This window comes from Lutjanus erythropterus, chromosome 5 (genome assembly GCF_056507025.1).
Source record: "Lutjanus erythropterus isolate fLutEry1 chromosome 5, fLutEry1.hap2, whole genome shotgun sequence".
In the NCBI taxonomy this organism is placed as follows: Eukaryota; Metazoa; Chordata; class Actinopteri; order Lutjaniformes; family Lutjanidae; genus Lutjanus; species Lutjanus erythropterus.
In genome coordinates, this window is record NC_139321.1 from 7,401,797 (window position 1) to 7,423,344 (window position 21,548).

The 21,548-nt window shown below is 43.0% G+C and overlaps 1 protein-coding gene across 1 annotated transcript in view; it reads left to right on the forward strand.

The window, feature by feature from the left end:
• ablim3 (actin binding LIM protein family, member 3) overlaps window positions 1-21,548 on the forward strand; it is a 69,562-nt gene that overhangs the window by 20,597 nt on the left and 27,417 nt on the right. The window contains exons 4-5 of the mRNA XM_084718655.1: window positions 14,661-14,844; window positions 20,823-20,938. Coding sequence (XP_084574781.1) covers window positions 14,661-14,844; window positions 20,823-20,938 — 300 coding nt within the window. The remainder of the gene's footprint in view (window positions 1-14,660; window positions 14,845-20,822; window positions 20,939-21,548) is intronic.

Sequence of the window (21,548 nt, forward strand, 5' to 3'; positions counted from 1 at the left end):
CATTGCAGCTCTACATCTAATTGTGGAAACTGTCCTGGGCAGTCTTTCACTGGGACCTGTTAGCTTTAGCCTCAGACTTCCAGCAAAATATCATATGTATTGCAGCCTATATAGCCTTCAAGTGCACATTTAAGATAATTTTACTGATAATTTTTAAATTTCTAGTCAGAGAGAGCATTTTCAACCAATTCATGGAGCTAACTTTAGCTTAATTAGCTACCAACAGTTGTCATTTCAAGACAAAACTGACTTACTTGTTACTTGTTTTAAGAAAAATGTTTGATAGCCTCAAACATAAAATGTAAGTTCTGCCTCCAGGGATCTCTCTCACAATAACAAAAGACAGTTTTGTTGTGGTGTGGGATCATGGGAGTTGTTATCTTCACTTTTAAACAACCGCCATAGCTGATGAAAATCACGAGTGAGGCAGAGATCGTGTTTATGGACGAGATGATGTATTAAAGTTTTATTTACCTCATGTTTAGTCGTGTTTGCTGACTTCCTTCCTCACTCTGACTTATCCCACATCCCGTGTTTTCCCAGAAGTTACAGCAACTAGGAAGTAGCTAGCAACGGCTTGGAGAAAACGCACCATTACCTTAAATAATTTATGTATTTCTCTGTGTCTAATTGGAGATCTTGTAAGTACACAACTCAACAAAATATGTAACATACGTTTAGGGTTTTTAGGCACTTTAATGCAGAAGTGTTACATATTATAGCTTTGAAATGAATTCATATTATGGACATTTTAGAGTATAAACTTTCCTGGGCAGTCTTTCACGGATGTTTTCTTAAAATATGAGTCTTCAGCAGATGTTGTCGAGAAGAAGAAGCCGAGCTGAAGTTGTGTTTGTTCCTGTGTGAGCTGCACTGCACTGCTGTACAACACAAAGCTGCTCTACAGTAGATAAACTCACTGAAGGCTATTCATCGGAGGGTTGTTGTTCTAACATGTTCCCTACGTGTAGCCGTCACACACATGAAAACACAAGTATACACACACATACATGCACTCAGGCATACGAGCGTGCACATCCATACATGTGTGCACGCACGCCGTGGTTGTGAGGGGTTGCTGTGGTAACGGAGTGAAGGGGCACCCCGGGCCCTGGTTGGTGGATATTCTCAGCATCTCTATGGTGCTATTAACCAATTGGAAGGCGCTTTTCTGTGCCCCAGAGAAAAAGGGGGGTGAACACAGGAAGCGAGCAGAGAGGAGAAGAAGAGAGGGGGGATGGGGGAGGGAGGGGGTGCTGTTTGTGTCGCCTAAACATTACATCATCACTTGAGTGTAACACCAATCTGATTCTCACTTCCTCCTGCCTTCATTTCCCTCTCACAGTAATGGAAAACTGTCAGGAGCATCATGTTAAACACACCTATCAGACAGGCCTCTCCTCTCATGTTCCAGAGAGCTCTCCACGTTTCCCATGAGGCAACAGGGCGCTATTGTGCGGCCAGACTCTGCCACATCTCTGTCCATAATATGCTCTCCTGTACGGGCCTCTGCACTGCCAGCAGTTTTCTAAAGCTTTTGTTGTTCGGCGTGTAGCCCCCCCCACACACACACAAACATGTTGCATGTTCTTTTGAACTTCATAAACTCCATCTATTCTCCATTGTCCGTCTTTCTGCTCTCTGCCTTTCATTATCTCCCCTGTATATTTTCTGAGGCTGACTGGTTGTGAGCAGGATTTAAGATCAAATTTCTATATTCTCTTCCATCGCTCTCTGTGTTTTTTCTCCCTCTGTTTCTTTCTCCCTTTCTTTCCTGATGACAGTCACCCAAGCATGAAATCAATTTCTCATCTTGGGACAGGATGACATTGGCATGCGGGGCGTGCGATTTGGAGGCTAATGGCTAAACTGTATTATGCCATTGCACCAGAGTGACAATCCACTGTCAGCAGCCAATTGCCTCATCTGTCGGACGTGTTTATGAACTCTGTGACTGGGGCGTGTTTCAACATTTGATTTCATTCTTTGTCGGGCAGTTTTTTGTTTTTTTTTTCCTAGACAATCAGTGTGTGTACCCAGGTTTTATTGACCTTGACCAATGATATTGAGTGCACCACAGTCCCTTCATTTCCACTGCAAAGACATGACATCAAATCTCAGTTATTTCCCCCTTTTTTCCTCATTCATGTCTTTTTCTTTATTTATTTCTGTCTCCCTTTTCCACAAAAGGGCTGACTGTGCCCCACTGAGTCGGTCGTGATCATACCAGTCCCTAACAGTCACACACACTCAGAATTACTTAGTGAGCAAAACACACTGAATTAGACCCTGACCTGAAACTGTTTTTTTGGGGCAGATGCTAATACTGATATTATGGAGTAAAAAATAGATCAATAGATCATCTCATAATGTTTATTTGGAGTGTCACAATTCTACAAATCCACAATTTGATTTGACTTTCGATTTAAACATTTTTTTTCAGCAGTGATGGCTTTGCCATTGTTAGACTGTTTGGCTCTCACCTGCAAAAATCCATCAGCCTAAACCCTGATATGTGACGTAGACTAGCGGGTTTGTTGTGGGAGAAGAGTCCCTCCCGGTGCCAGCATGTCGCTACCCTCATATCAGACTCCATTTTCATATTCTGTCTGACTTTGCCTACACCTCTGGCGATTTCCCTGAGGCAAGGGGGATTTAATTTTCTCTAACCAATCACCAGAGACCAACGTCATTTTGAGTCGATACTGGTGCATCGCCATGCCAACACACTTTGTTTTTGTCCCCACGGTCTGTGGTTTTGAGGGATGGTTATGTTACTGTAGTCAACCATGAAGTGTGTAGATAAGCTGAGTGTTTTGTTTGCTGCCGCACCAAAGAAATAAAAAATTCCTGTAACGTTACGACGGCATCTTCATGTACCGTTCATTGCAGAGTTAATCCAGATTGTGAAAAACTAGCGTTAGCTAATTAGCAGCTATAAGTCGAGCTAAAGGCAATTAAAATAGCCAAAAACCAGAGGTCTCCCAAGTATGTCTTGGCGCTGCAGAGCTGGAAGTTGCAGTGAGAGCAACAAACACAATCAGATGACAGCTAGACAAGAGCCTTAATCCCGCCTATGGCGATGATTGGCTAAACATTAGCCCCCCTGCAGTGTTCATTGGTCATTATTTTTCTACTCAAGAACCCACTGTTACATGTCAGGATAACTGGTTATGAAACCAATTTAAAATTGATGCCTCTATATGACCTACATAAAGAGACAAGACTGGCTACGTCTATGTAGTTATTCTTAATGCGGTCAGCGAGCAAACAAATACTAGAATCCTGCTTTTGATTTTGATTATTTGAAATCAAAGCTCACTTTGATCAATTGATGATATTATATTGGAATTGTGACACCTCTAATAACTATAAGTAAAAAACACCAATAGACCCAAATATATATTAACTTGAACATTGATCAAAAATGCAAAAAAAACCTAAACAAACAAAAGTTCTCCTATCAGCACGTATTGATATCGATTGGCCAATGTATCGGCCGCACTCTACATTGTCTTAGCATGTAGAAACACATGCATCAGTCCAGTCCATCATTGTATCCTGCCTCTGTCTTTGCCCACACTTGATCAAACCACATTACCTTCTAGATGCCACATTATCACAATTCCTCTCTCATGCATTAGTCAGAAGAAGAACAGATCACTAATCATGTGCATTTAACCTCTCATTTGAACCCATTATACAGCAGCTGATTATAGCATGAAGCCGCCGCCACGCAATCAGCTCAAGAAAAGAAGTCTGTGGAAAATGCTGAAGACAGAAGCCAGCTCGCGAATTGATGCATCAACTCCAGACACAGAGAAGGCAGTGGGGGTGTATGTGTGTGTGTGTGTGTGTGTGTATCACACTTCTCAGTGTAGCAGCGGGCTGCACTGTATGGATGATGTGGTGTTGTATTACGAGCAGACGGGCTGACTCGTGCATACTGGCCTAATGACATAGTGACCACATTTACCCCGCCTCTGGAACATAATTGGCACTCTGAGATTCCAACAGAAACAGCGCGGCCTGTCAGTGGCACGAGCGCAAAGCTAACACACACATAAATCACACGCGAAGGCAACAAAAACAGGCATGTGTTTCCCCTTGCAGAAACAAATACACAAACACAGACAGAGACAGATGCAAACATAGACGCATCCGCACATAAACTGCCAGTCTGCTTCCACTAGTTATTTATTTTTTCAGACAAAACAGATTTTTCTCATAAAACGGCACTAAAGGGAATAGCAGATTTACACAGACAGGTCAAATAAATACTTGACTGCTCCGTTTTCTAGTGGAAATTCTCACCAGGGCTCTCTTGTAAAATTGCAGCATCTTTGTGTTTTTCTCTGCAGACCTTTTTCAGCCTCCCTTTGGATGCCATTAGCCCCCGTCACTCAACCTCTGTGTTAATAACATCAACCTACAGTACTGTACCGCCGCTCTGTTCTCTGACGGCGAGGGAAAGACAGAGAGAGATGGTGGAGGGGACGGAGGGAGAGGAAAAGACAAATATCAAGAGCAGCAGAGAGAAAAAAAACAAAGAGAGGTTATGAGGAGAAACAAAAAAGAGACACACAGCACAGAAAAAAAAGTGGGGGGTTACAGGGAAAGGGGAGCTTCCTGTAGCTATAGCAACCGCTGGCACGCTGGTCCAATCACCACGCCAATGCCTGGTTGCTAGGGAGAGATTCCGGCGGCGAGAGAAGGGTGCGCGGCAGGCAGCGGCGCTTTTCCCCGACGACTCTCCAGGATCTGGGATAGATGACAGGGATTATTCCTCTGCTTGTCTCTCTTGAGCGTCACCGTCCGGAGGGATTTTCACACACTGACTCCCTGTCTATTGTGTGTGTGTGTGTGTGTGTGTGTGTGTGTGTGTGTGTGTGTGTGTGTGTGAGGTGGAGCTGCTTAAAGTGTGTGGCTCAGTGAAGGAGTGATTTTTGAATGATAAAGAGGATCATTAAGCGCCAAAACCCTGCTGTGTTAAACAAACATGCGCATGCACACAGTAAACCAGTAGATGTGTGCATGTAGACGGAGCTGTAGAGCGCTTTTATCGCATGTTATAGTTCAAGGCCTCGTCTCTAGCAGCTTGGTCATCCCTGTGTGTCCGTGATCCAATTCACGCCTATTTTCCTCTCAGCTGAGTGTCTCATCAGCCCTCAGAGGGTTAAAAGCTGAAGGCCTGAGCAGCAGGGCTGGTCTGCTGGTATGAAGGGACTCCACTGGGCAGCCATCTGTCTCCATCAACTACAGCAGCCAAATGCTGGGGGAACCCTGTCACTCATGCACGATTTCTCTCTGCTTTAGCCTTCAGCTGCCTCCCTCTCTCTCCTCTTGCCCTTTTCTGCGGCCACATCTCCGTCTGTTTTCTGTTACTGCTTCTCTCTTTTTATAGTCACACTTGCAGCGTGGCTCCAGGGATGGCGATGCCGGTCAGTCCGTCCACCACTTGGGACCAAGCTGACATGTCTTAATAACCAGTAGATGGTTTGTCATGGAATTTTGTACAGGCATTCGTGGTTGCCAGAGGATGAATAGTGCTGATATTGGTGATAGCCTGAGTTTTCCACTAGTGCTACCATGATGTTGACTTGTGTTGTCATGAAATCTGGTACAAAGTCTCAAGTAGGGATGCCATGATGAAGGAATTTCTCACCAGGTAATAAACAATATTGGTGTGACCAATTACTCCAGACATTTTACCAGAGAAGGTGGGAGTGATAATGAATACATAGACATTTCCAGTGACATTTAAGAAAGTCTAGAAAAGCCACATGATTAAATCATTTTTTGCAATTCCAAGTAGCGAGCTAAACTGGAATTTAGGTGCTTGGCCGGTGGAAGTTGTCAAGGCTAGCTTGGTTTAGCTGAGTTTTGATGAATTAGCAACAGCTAACACCTTCATGGTATTGTATTGAACACAATACTCACACACGTCTGCATGCATCCCATTTTGCGATACAGACGGTCGATAGGCAGCAGGATCTCAGATCATCTGGGGATTTTTAAATAGAGAACAGACTTACGCCACTTACTTTTTGTAAAAGACCCGCTTTACTAGAAACAGTGCTCTCCTCCATTCTCTCAGTGTTAGATGCACAATTTCTCAATGTCACCACCTTGATATGAAGGGCCGTGCAAAAGACTTTCAATTGGTTCTGCAGTGCAGGTTACTTTTTTAAAAATTTCTCAAATGTTGCCATCTGACTAAAGACTGACTTGTGTTGTCAGTCTAACTGCTGCAGCAAATTTAGTCCAAAGAGGATGAATTATATTGACTTTGTTCATTCTTTCCCTAACATCAGAAGCACAAACCTTTCACTTACTCTTTAAAGTATCCACATGATGAATGGACACAAACCTTTGCACAGACATTCATTGTTCCCAGAAGATGAATCCTGATGACTTTAGTGATACTCAGACTTTTCCTCTAGCGCCACCAGTTGACTTTCAGGTACAGAGTGAAACGTCTACCTTTGGATTGCTTGTTGGACACTTTAGTAGCCATGTACCCCAGAGGATGAATTGTAATAACGCAGAGTTCAGAATGTGTCAATACTTTGGTTTATGACCAAATTTAATGATGCTCCCATTAGCCTCAGCTGCACTGAGTGCTTTGTGCTAATTGGCAAATGTTAGCTGAAAGCACCATGCCCGAGCACAGCCTCACAAAGCTGCTAGTGTGGTTGTGGACTTTTGTTTCTCTCCTCTTCCTGTCTGTCTGGCGGCCTCTTCTCCCACCCTGTGATTTGGCACAACTTGAGAAAACACATTATTTACTCTTGAAGTGTTTCCTCCTGTCAGAGGGCTCAGATCCAGGGGACAGGGGGAGGGCAGAGGCGCCTGGGCCCCACGTTGGTAGCACAGATGTGGGGGTGAATAGGTGAGTAGCTCCCCTGCTGAAACTAGTCACTGCCCTGCTACATACATGCCTCTCTGCTAAACTGAAGCTGCCCCTATTATCCTAAAAAAAAAAAAGCCTGGGAAATTAGCAGCATAATGTTGACAGCAGCCCTAAAACAATTAGACTGTGCAGCGGGGGTTACTTTGACGTACTGTACAAAGCATGTCCATTTACTTAATAGCACATTATGAAGACCTAACAGTAGCATAATAAGCTCGGGGAAGAGTCACAGTGAGAGAAACTGCGGGGGAATGCAGAGAAAAGGGAGGCTCTGGGAAGGTTGCATTGCAGTGCAGTCTTGGAGTGAGAAGAGAAGGTGCAAATTGAGATAAAGTGGAGACCTTGTGCTCAGAGCCACAAAGATTTGGAAGCAGTCTTGAAACGGAAAGAAGACAGAGAAAGAGAAGGGGAGGAGGAGGTGGAGGGGGGGGGGGGGGTTGGGTGTCGGCACTATTTTGGGGTTCCGGCCTGGGCCGACTTTGAGAAGGGAATTTTAATTGCGTCTGTTGGCTGGAGATAAATACCCAATCATGCGGACCCCCTGTGGGTGCCTAATCAGTGCGGTTCTAATGACCACAGCTGCAGACACCAGCCTACATGCTAACCTCTAATCATTAGACTTATGATCTCTAGATGCTAACTTCCTGCGTTGCCAAAAAAGAGCAATATGAAGGAGGGAAGCAGTGTCTTTTAGTTTCCCTCATTAGAGCGCCATTCAGAGAGGGATCATAGAATGAGCAAATAGATGAAATGAAGTCTTTGATGTAGTTCAGTCTTGCGAAGATGATTATGTTTGGTTTAGGAAGCTAATTGATGATAAATCTGTGTATGTCTACCATAAAATAGTACATAGTTCTGTTCATTCAACACAACTGCAATTTTCAACTTTCCCACGAGGAGCAACACTATAAATCTCCAGAGGCCGCTCGCAGGACGGGGAAGCAAACCAGACTGGTTCTGTGATGGTTGTACTGGGCTGTTGTTTTTATGGGTGGGTGTCCGCACCATGTGGTGTTGGTTGTGTGGCTGTAACCGAAGCCTTTCTTCCCGAGCCAAGCTAAGCCACGTCTCCGCTGCAGCAGAGCCTCCGAGCTCAGACCCGACTCCACCCACTGTGCTGGCAGCCCCAACATGTGAAGGGATAAGTTTGAAACTTGTGCTTAATGGTTACGGCTAAAATCAGAGAACTTGAAAAGCAGAGGGCCTGCATGCAAGCAGGCTGGAAAAAATGGAGGCTCCTTACAGGAAGATTAAAGAGTGATTATTTTGCAAAAATCTAAAAGTTGAATTAACCTTTATTCCACTGTTATCATTCCAAAGATAAACTGTTAAAAGTATGTGCAGAACTATACAGCCTGGCACATCAGTTGCACGTACATTTGCAATTAAACCAATAGTTGCAACTGACCCTTCACTAAGCCCCGCCTTCCTATTGCTGCTATGTTTGTCAAGCTTTTCATTCTGGCGCTGCACATGTGCAGTTTACAAGGGAAGATTTCACATTAAAAGAGGCAGTCATTTTTGCAAAACTCCACAGATTCACAGCAGATTGCACACTTGTAGCTAGTAAATGTAAGCTAATCCTAATGCTTTAACTAACGTAAGCTGAGAAGTCACACTTTAAAATGAGAACCCTGTAAAAGGGTCTTAAATATGTAAAATTACTGAACAGCTGCATACATGATATAACATTCCTGGTAACTGACTGAGGCCAAAGCTGCATCTCGGCAAACATTGGTTGGACGTTGAAATATGACACGAATATTTATAAATGACAGACGACAGTAATCCGCTCATTAACATCGGAAAAGTAAATGCAGAGGTCAACCATGGCGGGTTGACTGGACCATGGCCACCTCAGGAAGAGAGTCAGGATAAAAGCTAAACTTAGGTCTAAGAGAGTGAACCAGAGAGATGCATTGTTTTTTGGCCAATTTTGACCCAGTTTAACCGCTGGGAAGAATCTGGCAAGAGTTTGGCAAATGTAGATGTGTGTGACACGAGCTAATGAGGTAACATTGCTGCAGGTAGTAAGCTAGTTAGCGGAACGTGCTAACATCCGCTGCTTGCGTCAGAGCAGATAAAGTAAAAGTTCAATCCATTCCTCACACCTGTGCTCTTGCATTTTAGGTTTTTGAAAGACTGCAAAAAAGACACCACCCTCCAAACTCATGAGACACACAGACAGACAGACAGACACAGTATCACTCTAGCTGGGGCCCCATGTTCTCTGCTTCAACATGTAGAGACACGTAGACATGCAAATCTTGACAGGCCTGAGGAGCCTAGTTACAGTTGCTAAGCTATGATTGGATGGACGGTTGCTGTTTGGAGGAGGGGCTTAGTGATTGTTGTCCTGTCAGAACCGTGTATCTCCAACATATCAACTTTTCAGGTAAGAAAGAGTTAAGAAAAACATCTCCAATGGATTTTTAAGTCTTTAAGTTATTTAGTTTCAGAAGCACTGCGATGTTCTCGACTCATAAAGGAACACTTGGAGATCTGTCTTCTTTTGGATAGTAGCCTGAAATATAGTGTGTATGGCATCTGAGTCTATAAATTTCTGTTTACTTTACTGAACTATGATGGTTTCTTGAAGTGAAGGTTAAGGTTTTGACATTTTCTTTTCAAGAACAAGAAAACAGACTAATGGAGTTTGCTGTAAGTCTCACACTGACCTTTAAGTGCAAGGAAAATCTTAAATCTCAGCTAGTGTTTGAATTTAAGTCTGTAACTCAAAACACTTCACATATGAGGTTTCTTTTTCTTTTTTCCCAACATTTTTTTTTAATTTTGTGAAGCGAGACATAACAGTTCATGTGGATATACTTAGAGTTTACACGGTCTTATAATTCAATTATGAGTCAGCTTTTAGAAGTCTTACTTAGAAAATTGCAGATAAAGCGAGAAATTAACAAATTAATGATGATGGAGCTTTTTATTTTTGCCATTTAATTGAAACGTTGACTTTAATGACTCAGTTTTTGCCAACACAGAACTGATTTGAAGTTGCAGTATCATCACTGATAACGTTTGTCATTTACAGCCACCAAAAACCAAATGTGCCACCACCACCGGCACCACCACATCATTCAGACTGGGGACCTAGCTGTCTCTAGGGCAACTGTGGAAGGTTTACGTCTCCTATGGCAACTGAGGAGGGGGGGCGTCCCTTGCAATGCAACCAGCCAATCGTCCGGTCAGAAGAAAACAATGTGATTAGCCGGAACAGGTGAACCATCCAGCCAGCCCGTCCAATCCGGTCTGAGCAGAGCCAGTCGGCCGGCTGTGATTTGGTCAGGCGTCCATATGCTAATGAAGTGCATTAGGCTAATTGAGCAGATTCCAGTAATTTGAAAATCAATCTGGGCGCAGATTGAAAAGCAAGTCATTTTTGAATTGAGACAGAGGAGCAGAGGGGAGGGGAGGAAAGAGAGGAGGAAAACAAAAGAGAAGGAGAGAAAATTACAGCGGCGAATTTTACAACACTTTAGTTTTAGATGATTGAAAATGTTTTTATTACATTAATGTAATGGGCCATTTCAAAACTCATTGATTTTTGTTTTCCATTACGGAGAGTTTAGTATATGTGGAAATATTTACTCTCCAGTTCCCCCTTTTCCATGGAGGCATCAGATAGCCTGTGATTTGGGTTTCTGGTGAGAGTCTCAGTTAGTCTGGTTTAAAATGCAGCAGGGACACTTTTTGAAGCTCTGTGCCATTGTTCAGTGGTTCTGGAAATGTGGTCTACACAGACACACACACACACACACACACACACACACACACACACACACACACACACACACACACGCACACACACATTTTTATAAACAGCCTATTTTAAATCTCAGATCTGCTCTCTTATAAAATAGGGTTCCAAAAGAGCTGAAGGGCTGAGGTTCTACTCAAAACCATTTGCTTCTAAAGAACGCTTTTTTAAAAACAGGGTTTGTCAAGCATGCTTCAAAAAAACTAAGGGTTCCACTGGGAACTGGATGTGTTCTATATAAAACCCTTGTAATATAAAAAGGTTCCTTGTAGAACACCCTGAATGGGTTTTAGATACGACCCTTGTAGTCTAAAAAGGTTCTCCATAGAAGCCCCTGGGTGGGTTCTAGATCAAACTCTTGGAATATAAAAAGGTTCTCTCTAAAACCCACTCACTATGTTCTAGATAAAACCCTTAGAATATAAAAGCTTTCTCTACAGAACTTCTGAGTATTCTAGATAAAACCCTTGTAATCTAAAAAGGTTCCCCATAGAACTCCCTGGGTGGGTTCTATATCAAACCCTTGGAATATGAAAAGGTTCTCTACAGGACCTAATGAGTTCTCTATATAAAACCTTTGTAATCTAAAAAGGTTCTCCATAGAATCCCCTGCATGGGTTCTAGATAAAATCCCCTAAAAAGGTTCTCAGTGGAACTCTGTAGGTGCATTCCTGTTAGCACCCTTAGAAAGTAGAATGGTTCTGGATAGAACTCCAAGAGAGGGTTCTGTAGAAAACCTTTCATAGTTGGTTCTAGTTATAACCCTTTATGTTGAGTTCTAGGTGGAAGAGTTCCAAGTGGAAAGCTTCAAGGATTCTGGGGACGAGCCGAGGAACCCTTCAGGGTTCTAGTTAGCACTTTTATTTGTGAGCGTGTGGTGTTTTGTGCACTTTTCACTCCCCTGCTCCTCTGCCGCCGTTGTGCCTCGATGCCAATGACCTGTCGCGATGATAAAGATCCATCATCATATCTCGCCGTACACGCCGTCTCGTTCCATCATCCTCTCTCTGCATACGCGCGGTGCCATCTCATCGGGGATGGATTTATGTGTTCCCATCCTCCTGTGGGAGCCCAGATTGTTTTGTTTTTAAGTGAGGGCCCATTGATCTTTTATTACACCATTAAGTCAATACGCTCCACTCATAAACAGCTTGAGATTAAATGAGCCCCTTTGAAGGGTTTATGTGCGTGTGTGTGTGTGTGTGTGTGTGTGTGTGTGTGTGTGTGTGTGTGTGTGTGTGTGTGAACCTTCAGCCTGCCGGCGCACGCTGAAAACCGGTGGCTCCTGGGAGCCAAATTTAGCCTGTAGCAGCAGCACTAGCATGGCCAGGATGAAGGCAGTTATTAGCAGCCAGTTGTTGGTGTTCGAGGTGCTTCACTTCACCACAAACACGATGCCGCTTTGTTCGGGTTAAAGTGTTTACTTTTCTTCTTACTGTGGCAGCATTAACCTCACGATTAGCAGATTATATTTCCATTTTTCATGCTGTCAGTGGTCTGGCTTAAGTGTAGAAACAGTATATGTTTTCATGGACAATTGCTGCTGGATGTGCACTACAGACAGATCAATTTCCAATTTCAGTAAAGAATTTAAATCAAATTAAAGCAGTTAAGAAAACTTAAAACACAGCTTTGGTCAAATAAATATACTTCCCGCGGGTCGTCTGTATTTTTGGTGTTACAGTAAATGAATTCTCTGCTGCTGCCAGGTACAAGACTGTGCTCAATATTGAGTTGTTCTCCGGTTATTCATCTCTCTGCTGTCTGCTTCTACCAGGAGCTGCTGTTTAAAGCCTCTGATCTCGTTTCCAGTCCGCGGTCTCTTGTTTCACCTGAGCTTCAGGCTGATCAGGAGGATCTGAGAATCTTCACAGTGAGAATCTTCTCTTCACGTCTCAGAAAAACCAGAGGTCCGTTCATCTTTTTTATCACGGAGAGTCTCCGGGTTCACTGACATGTTGGACCACCTTCTGGTGTGCAGAAATGGTGGTGGGGCGTGATTTTCTTGTCTTTTAATGTAGTAGATCTAGTTGCAGGAGCGTTAAAGCATTAAAGCAGTGGTTCTCAAAGTTTTTCTGGCATGCCTCCCTTCAGAGGTAAAAACAAGTTCATACCTCTGACCTGCCTGACTTATTTTAGAGTTGGACCGGCTTGTTGAGTGCTGTTTGCTGTGCAGTGCACAGGGGTGAGCGACTGCTCTTGAATGGCCGTAAGACGTTTGGATGAATTTGTGACATATCTGCTGTTGTCAGGCTCTCACTTTTGAAGCAGAGCCATCACTGCCTTTATTCTCACTGCACCTGCACGAAGTGGCAAACACAGTGTCTGAAATAACCATGGGGACACAACGCATCGTGTGGATGGAAAATATGGACAGTAAACCTCATTAGCTACCCACAATTCTCCCTGCAAAACGGACAAGCCATACTCACCATGTCTCCCTACTCCGACGCTTCGTTTTTTTCCTTTTGTTTTTGGAGTTTTGCACACAGGATGGCAGAGATGATCGTGGCAGCACATTTCTGCCTTTTCACAAACAAACAAATGTCTGACGCATTTTCAGGCTGTACAGTGTGAACTCAAATTGTGAGCTTTTGCTTTACATCACAGATGATTTACTGGTACAGTAGGAGAGTTAAACAACAGCATGTCTACATCTTTCTAACTATGATAGGGGAAGCAACTAATATAAAAGGATCCAGGTAGAATTTTAGTGAAATAAAGGTCAGTTTTACTGTAAAACAGTCTTTACCAGCGGCAAACTGAAACTGAGACCATCTGTGCTGTCTTCACTGCCACAAAAAGTCATTTTCCCCTTTTCATTCATTTTTCACATTCACATTTGAGACTGCAGCCTCAGTTCCCAGTTGGACAACACAGTCTGACGACAATATTTTAACACAATATATCTCATTTGTTTAATTCCAACAGTTTGTGGTTTTAAGCAGATTTGACGGAGCCATGCTCGCCATGTCCCTCTGTTTCCAGTCTTTATGCTAAACTACACCAACCAATCAAGTAAATAAGCATATTTTCCCAAAATATGAACCCCCATCCCCATTCTGTATCATGCAGCTAAGCTATTATGTGATGGTTGTAGTTGTGTTGCATGATGTTGTGTAATTATAGTGTCAGTGACAGAGTTATCACAGCTAAAGACTATAATGTTCAAGGTCTAAATATTCATTTGTTTTACACAATTTTTAAGAATAAAGGTGGGAAAAAATCTGGATTTGTTGACACAGTATGTGACCTTCATCTGTGGCCTGCATTTTTTCCAGCTGGAGTTTACAGTAACTGTCAACTCTTCCTGCTGGTAGACCGCACAGACTGGGAGAAACCAGAGAGCGGCGACCGCACCGGCCACTGATCTGTGAAAACGCCTCTTAGCTATACTGTTACACCCACTGGAATTCACTTTCAGCAACATGGCAAAGTGCTGCAGCGCATATTGTGTGCTCAGGATGCACACGATAGAGACACACGCCGAGCGCTCACCTTGTGCATGCACAGCAAATGATTTCGGTGACTTCCCCTCTGGCGTTTAATGAGTCTTCAGTCGATTTTCTGATGATGCTGTGAACTTGCGGTCTGTTGTTTTGTCTCTGTCTTCATATTGTTTAGCACAAAATGACTTTTCCACTGATTATATCATTATATTCCCATCAGAGCAAATTGGCTCACCACTGTCTGGAGCAGAATAGCGTCGCGTGTTTGAGGACAAACATACACACAGCACAATCAAGCAAACACAAACAGTTAAAAAGGACCGAAAACATCTAATGGATGTAATTCATTTGATTTTAAAAGCACACGACAAAAAATGGAAACCTCAATTTGTTTTCTTAGAGTGGGAAGCCAAAAATAGCAGCTCTACTGTTGTTAACATCTGTTAATGCCCTCACCCACAGGTTATTCCATATGCTTTAGTGTTTTGCATGTTTCCTCACTTTCCCTCACCTCTTCTTTCCACAGTCTGTAACTGTGATCTGGCTCGATCTGGCTTCTTCCAGAAGAAGGGCGAGTACATCTGTACGGCGGACTACCAGCGTCTGTACGGTACACGCTGCGACCGCTGCGACACCTTCATCACGGGAGAGGTGGTCTCCGCCCTGGGACGCACGTACCACCCAAAGTGCTTTGTCTGCAGTGTCTGCAGGTACACACTCACACACAAACAGACACACAATCTCCTACTGTATAGGTTACAGTAGTACGAATGATTGGACAGTGATACAGCAGCATTATTGATTTGGAGTTGTGTTTCTGATCGCTGGGAAAAAGTGAGTCAAATGTTCACTCTACTTTTTGCTCTATTTTGGTCTACACTGCCAACACCTCTTAGAATATAGATAGTCTTTATTAGCTATCCTTTAGTATCTCCAGGGGTGTCGTGGTAAATACAGAGGGAGGTAAACTCTTATGATGGCATCCCTCAGTGAAGTACAGTAAAATGCAATTATTTGGGCGGCTGCGGTAAACCATATGTTGGTTTTACGCAGTAACAATTATGCATAAATCCAGACTATCACAGCCCAAGCTGGGCAGTTAGCGTACCCTGGGTTTATCACATGTTTTTGCTGAAAATGGCTGCCTGATATTGGTGGAAACAGGGTTGATGAAAGTGTTGAGAATGAACCGAAACAGTAAAATTACAGGCTGTAAAACCAAAGCAATGAGTTGAAAAATGCTAAAAAACAATCAGTGAGCTGAGAAGAACTGCAGCTGGATGATAATTCTCTGTGAGTTTGTCCCGGCAGGCTACAACTTTCATATTATATTCAGTCATTTTATCCATCATTAACATAAAATTGTTGATTTGTACAGCTTCAAAATGCAGGATTACCCAGATACAAATGTATTGTATTGTGTCACAATATGTAGTGATATTGCAATATATGATAAATGATTTTTTTAACATTACCTACTCTAATCATTACACATTTACACAAGCTACTTAAAGCTGTGTAACATTTCTGCATTAAAATGTCTAAAAATGCTAGTAATATGTTCAGTTTTGTGCTTACATTATTCCAAATGTTTCCAACAATGTTCAAAGGCAAAGAAATTCATATCTTATCTGAGGTAATGGTGCATTTCCTGCTTCAACGTCTGTGAAAACACACTGGACACATCACAGAGTGAGGAAGGAAGTCGGGACACATGAATAAACGTGACGTGAATAAAACATTAGTACGTTACCTCGTCCACGAACATGATTTCTGTCTGAGTCATGTCAGATAGATTTTCAACTTTAATAGCGGTTGTTTACCAGTGAAGATAACAACTCCCATGATCCCACAGCACTTCAGATGTCAACAAACTATGTCTTTTGTTATTGTTTTAATGAGGGAGCCCCCTAGTGTCTGAACACACATATTGCTCATTTAAAGGTGCAGCATTCGATTCTGGAGAAAGATAATTGGTTGCTGAGTGTCATTCCCAGGTTGTGAAATACTGACATTTTGGGAATTAAACCTCAACAATCAACTATCTTTCAGACCTTTGATTGGCTGAAGTCTCCTGTCACGGCCTAGACTTTCTGAAACCTGAAAACGGAGACAGAAAAATAAACTGCCTACCCCAGCTTTAAGCACAACAGACAACATATTGTACTGTAACTGTGTGTGCACTGAACGTATGACTTCATCACTTTATCTGTTCTGTATCAGTTCTGCTCTGTAAAGAAGCATAAAAGTTACGATTCACTTGTGAAAGTAGCCTGATAGAGAACAGTCTGATAGAGGAGAGGGCAGAGAACAGGAGATGAATTGTGGAGCTACTGAATAAGAAATGCCGTCTCTCCCATGAGTCACCGTTTTCTGCCCCATGACCGTGCAGCTCTTCCAAACAGCTCATCAGACGAAGCCACACAAGTTGCATCTTTCAAATAAGTAATGCAAAAGTGACTCATTTCTTTACGGTGCGTTTAGTGATGCCAGCGACTGAGCTCATGATTCAGTCTCGTTTCACCTCCTGAATATCAATAAACATCCGATCGGAAAGCTGGAGCAGCCTCGTCGTCGTTTTGCTTAGTCGAGTCACGATTTCCAAAAAAGAGAGCTGACCCGGTGTTTCACGCTGTTAGATTTAGATTTAAAAGTAGGCCATCTCTCCTCTGACCTCCATCAGTGTTCACGTTAAGCTCCTCCTGAACGAACTCAGAGTCAGCATCCCTGTCGGCTCCTGTCTTTATTTCAGCATTTCACTCTTCCTGTCAACCTCTCTTTGTTCCACTCATCCTCTCTGTTTGTGCGAGGTATGTGGGAACACCCGTCTTTGTTTTGCTCGTCCTCCCTTCTCCTGTGTCTGTTCTGATGTGTTATAAGGTTTACATAAGCGCCATCTTTCCCCACCTCCCTCCAGGAGGGTGGTGTTTGTCTGTTGTCTTGTATCTGCTTGACATTGGCCGGTAAACACGCGGCCGTGCCCAGCAGCCGAGGGCAAAGAAAACTGAACTGACACCAACTGGCCGGAGACGGCCAGTGGAGCAGTCCTGGCAGTGACAGCGATGTGTGTGTGTACGCGCACGTGTGTGTGTGTGTGTGTGTCAGCGTCTGTGGAGTCAACTGGAAGAGACAGCGAGAAGCCGAAGGGTGAATCTCTTCTTTCCTGCTCCGTCTGCCCTCTGTCACATTGCTCATAGTCTTTTCTTGTACCTCCTCTATTTTTCCCCTCCTGTCTGTCTTCTCCGACCCCCCCACCCCACCCCACCTCCTCATCCTCCACATGTCTCCGTCTTCTCCTCCTCATCCTCATCATTACCGCCATCATCTTCCTGTTCTTAATCATCACCCGCATCACATAATCTCCCTTTGTGTCTTCATCATCGTCCCACTTTCTCTTTGTCATCACTGCTCTCAGCTCTAATGAAGGCAGATTGCAAGTTTCACTTTTCCGCTCTTCTGCTTCTTTTCCTTTTTTTATGTGTGTGTGATCAAAGCCGCCAGAGTTCATATCGCTACAGCCAGAAATAGCTTTACTTCTGTGGCCAGTTTTTAAAAAAACATGCATTAAATATGTAAACAGAGTAAATTTTTAAAGCGCTCAGAAAGGCTGACAAGGCAAGAGTGTCTTGAGGGAGTGAGAGCAACACACAGGTAAAGACAAGGTCAAACTAACAGACTAACACGCTCCTCCTCTGCAACATCACGGCAACTCAGGCGCTCCTTGGTTTGACTATAGACGGGGAAAGCTTCGGTTAGGCACTTATACCTCTTAAAGATTCAGCCTGTCACTCTAGGAATTTATAAAAACCTCCAGGCTTCCTCTAGTTTTCTATGTTTAGATTTGTTTTGGTCAGTGTGGCCTGTCTGTTAAAGGGAAAGTCTGGATTATGTGATGTGGTGTTGTATCAATAGTCACTGTTTTAGCTTCAGTACATGCTGGTCAGCACAGCCCCAGTTAAAACAAGAAGAAGAAATATAGACTACTGCTGTGGACAGGGTCAGCAACAAAATGTGTTTCAGCCACTTAAAAAAATCTAGATATTTTACATTGTAGACAAAGTGTAGACAATATTTAGAATGTTTTCATCCATTTAGTTTGCCATCAGATGGACATTTCTGACAGGAAACCACTGTTCTATAAGTCATATGTTGTCCTCTCTGAACCAACCAAACTCCACAGGCGAAATTAGTCATTTTACTTCACAGAACTCGGGAATAGCTGGTCTTTCTCTTAGTTTGTTTCTGTTGTTGTGTGACTTTGATGAATCAGAACTATCCTTTTAAAACACCAAACTGACACAGTAACGCAGAAACAAATTAATATATTGTGGCAACCCAGGACCAGCAGCTCCCATGTTCTGTGAGGTAAAATGACGTATTTTGCCTATGGAGTTTGGTTGGTTTGGAGAGAAGGATTTGGCTTATATTATGGTGCTTTCCTGTCAAAAAAAGTCTGTCTGGGGGCAACGTAAAATGGTGAAAATATTCTACATATGGCGTACACTTAAACGTTTTGTTACTGACCCTGTTCTCAGCTGTACATCGCTTAGCTTCTGTGCTGGTTCTCCTCTCTGCTTCCCCAATCTGGGGGGGGGGGGGGGGGGGGTGTTGACAGGCATCTGCTATACAGGTAAGTACCTCATACAACCCCACATCATATAATCTAAGCTATCCCTTTAAATGAGAGCTAAAAAATTGTTTGCCAACAGATGGGTACCCTTGGGAGCAACTGAAGGGTGAAATTAAAATGAAGTCTAAATGAATAATATGCTTTATCAGTTTTCATTGACTTGTGTTCCTTTCAGTGTTTACCAGGGCCTTTGTTGAATAATTTGTGCGATGAAACCTCCCTGCTGGCTCATCTGTTCTCCTTACTTGTCTGTCCTTTCTGTTTTATGTATGGAAGTTGTCCCTCTTTGAATTATATAAAAGCGCAGTGGAACAAACCTGGACGTGCATGTATATGTTGCGCCAGCCTTTATTCATGCTTTCCTCTGTGCGTCTCTAAGTGCGTACATGGATGTGCTGCACTCTTGTGTGCTGACTGTGAGCTCTGCTGGAGACTCTAGCCTCCCTCTGGGTCTTGGCTCCGACTCCAGGTCTCGGCGGGGGAGTAAAAGGATTACCGCCGTCTATGTCTTTTAAACAGCCTTCCCTAAGCCTTTTAGCTCCCCATTCACTCTCACATCCTAAAGAAATCAATCCGTCTCTACGAAAATGCTATAGAAGAGGAAAGAGGGGCGAAACAGTGCGTCGTGATGTGGTAAATTTGATTTCATAGGCGCTGTCTTGCTGTCATGTTCTCTGCTTGTCTGCATGGGCGTGTATTTACTTTTCTTAGACTGTGTTGCACCACCAGATTAATTTAATCCAAGATTAGTTCTAATCAGAGTTTGATGTAAACAAAAATTAAAGAGAGTTTAACCAGAGACCAGAGTTTAACCAGAGTTTACGGAGATGCTTTCCCAAATTAAAACAAATAAAAAATAATAAAATAAATTAAAAAAATCAATTTGAGTGCTGTCAGGACTATGGTGAGTATTAAAGAGGTGGGAAAATGGATAACTTTCAGCTGTATTCCTTAACAAGACATTGTATTGTTTACTAGATAGCTAAAAAGTTAATTATATTGTTTGCTAGCTAGCTAAAAGGTTAATAAAACATTACATTGTTTGCTAGCTAGCTAACCATTTTTAAAAATTTTTTATATTGTTTGCTAGCTAAAAAGTTAACCAAACACTACGGTTTGCTCAGTGGCTAAAAAGTTAGTAAAATGTTGCACTTTTTACTAGTTAACTAAAAAAAATGTTGCAGCTAAATATTTAGTTTGCAAAGATGCTGTTCTATCAACTGGATTGAAAGAGACACATCATAAAACTCAGGTGGAATGAATCTGTCCCTTTACTGTCTCTGACAAACTTGATTATTTTTCTCAATCCCTCTCAAAAGGCAATTTTAAAAGTTAAACCTCCTTAATTATAAGTTTAAAGTTAATACTCCATTACACAGGATTTAAAGTTTTAGTGCAATAGAATTAAACTTAATCTATTCTATCTGTCTTTAATTGAGTCTTTCTTAATTTTAGATCATTTAAAAGTTTGGTGCCACATAAGTTAAAGTTAAACCAAGATTTAATCACGTTTATAAATTAATCCTCGCTGGTGCAACCCAGCTTTAATCTTAGTTTATCTTTAAAGTGTTGAAGAAACCAGTGACCTGGTGGCACCAGCTGCGTGCTGGGTAAGAGCGAGCTGGGCGGACAGACTGAGAGAGAAAGAGGCAGTTAAGATCAGCATGCACTCCACGCAGTCTCCCTAATAAGTTTTCATTCTCACTCAGAGAGCCAGTTTTCCGTGCAGAAGCCCGTGGCAGCGTCACATTATCGCCTCTTTAATCACAGAGCAGCCAGGTGCTCCTGCAACAATCAACGTCCCATTAACTCGCCGCCCCGCCTGTTTGGAAATGTATTTTCAGGTTCATAGAGGATGTCAGACTGTATTTAGCTCGTGTCAGCAGGATTATGGCTTGTCTGTCACCCAATCATGTTCCTGCCAGCACCTATTTGTTATTCCCATGTGTACACTTGGATTTAATGTAAACACACAGAATCACCGCAGGCATTTTTATCTCCTATTGTTCGCCTGTTGTCTAACTCTCCCTTCTCTCTGTCTCTCTCTTTCCTCCTCAGTAAACCCTTCCCCATCGGAGACAGAGTGACGTTCAGCGGAAAGGACTGCGTGTGCCAGCAGTGCTCTCACACACTCGTCAAGTCGAATGAACCGATCAAGATCCACGGGCCCAGCCGTAAGTCCGGCGTCCGCCTCGCTCTGTCCGTTCCGTTTAAGGCCACCAGGCGCTGCAGCGCGCCGAGCCTTAATTCGATGTGTCCGTGAGGCCCATTTAGCTCATTTAGCTAATCAAGTGTCTGTCAGATCAGTGGTCCGACCTGTCGTGCTGATCCACCAGCTGAGATTATGCAACACAAACACACACATCAGTCATTCATTACTGTCAACACACTGAGAGGAGAGGATGTTGTGTATTCTGTACATCTGCTCATATATTCCTGCATGTGCTGTAGTGTTGTTTACAGTAAATAATGAGCTCAATATGCTGTCTGTCACCAGGTATATGTAGGAAGGTCGCATAGCCCTCTGCTTTTCAATAAAAGAAGGAAAATGACAAATTATGATTCCACAGCAGAGCAGCAGTGATTGATAGTGAATCATTTGTTAAGTGTGGCATACAGACAACAGCCTGCTGCTCACTGGCTGTGCAGTAATAACAGACGGCGGAGAGGCAGTGAATAACTGTCCTCCCCAGATCGCTCCATTCAGGAGGATAAAATCCAAACGGCTCCCCAGGTACGTGTTCATCACTCTGTCTTATGAAGAGGAGGCAGTCCGTGAGACGG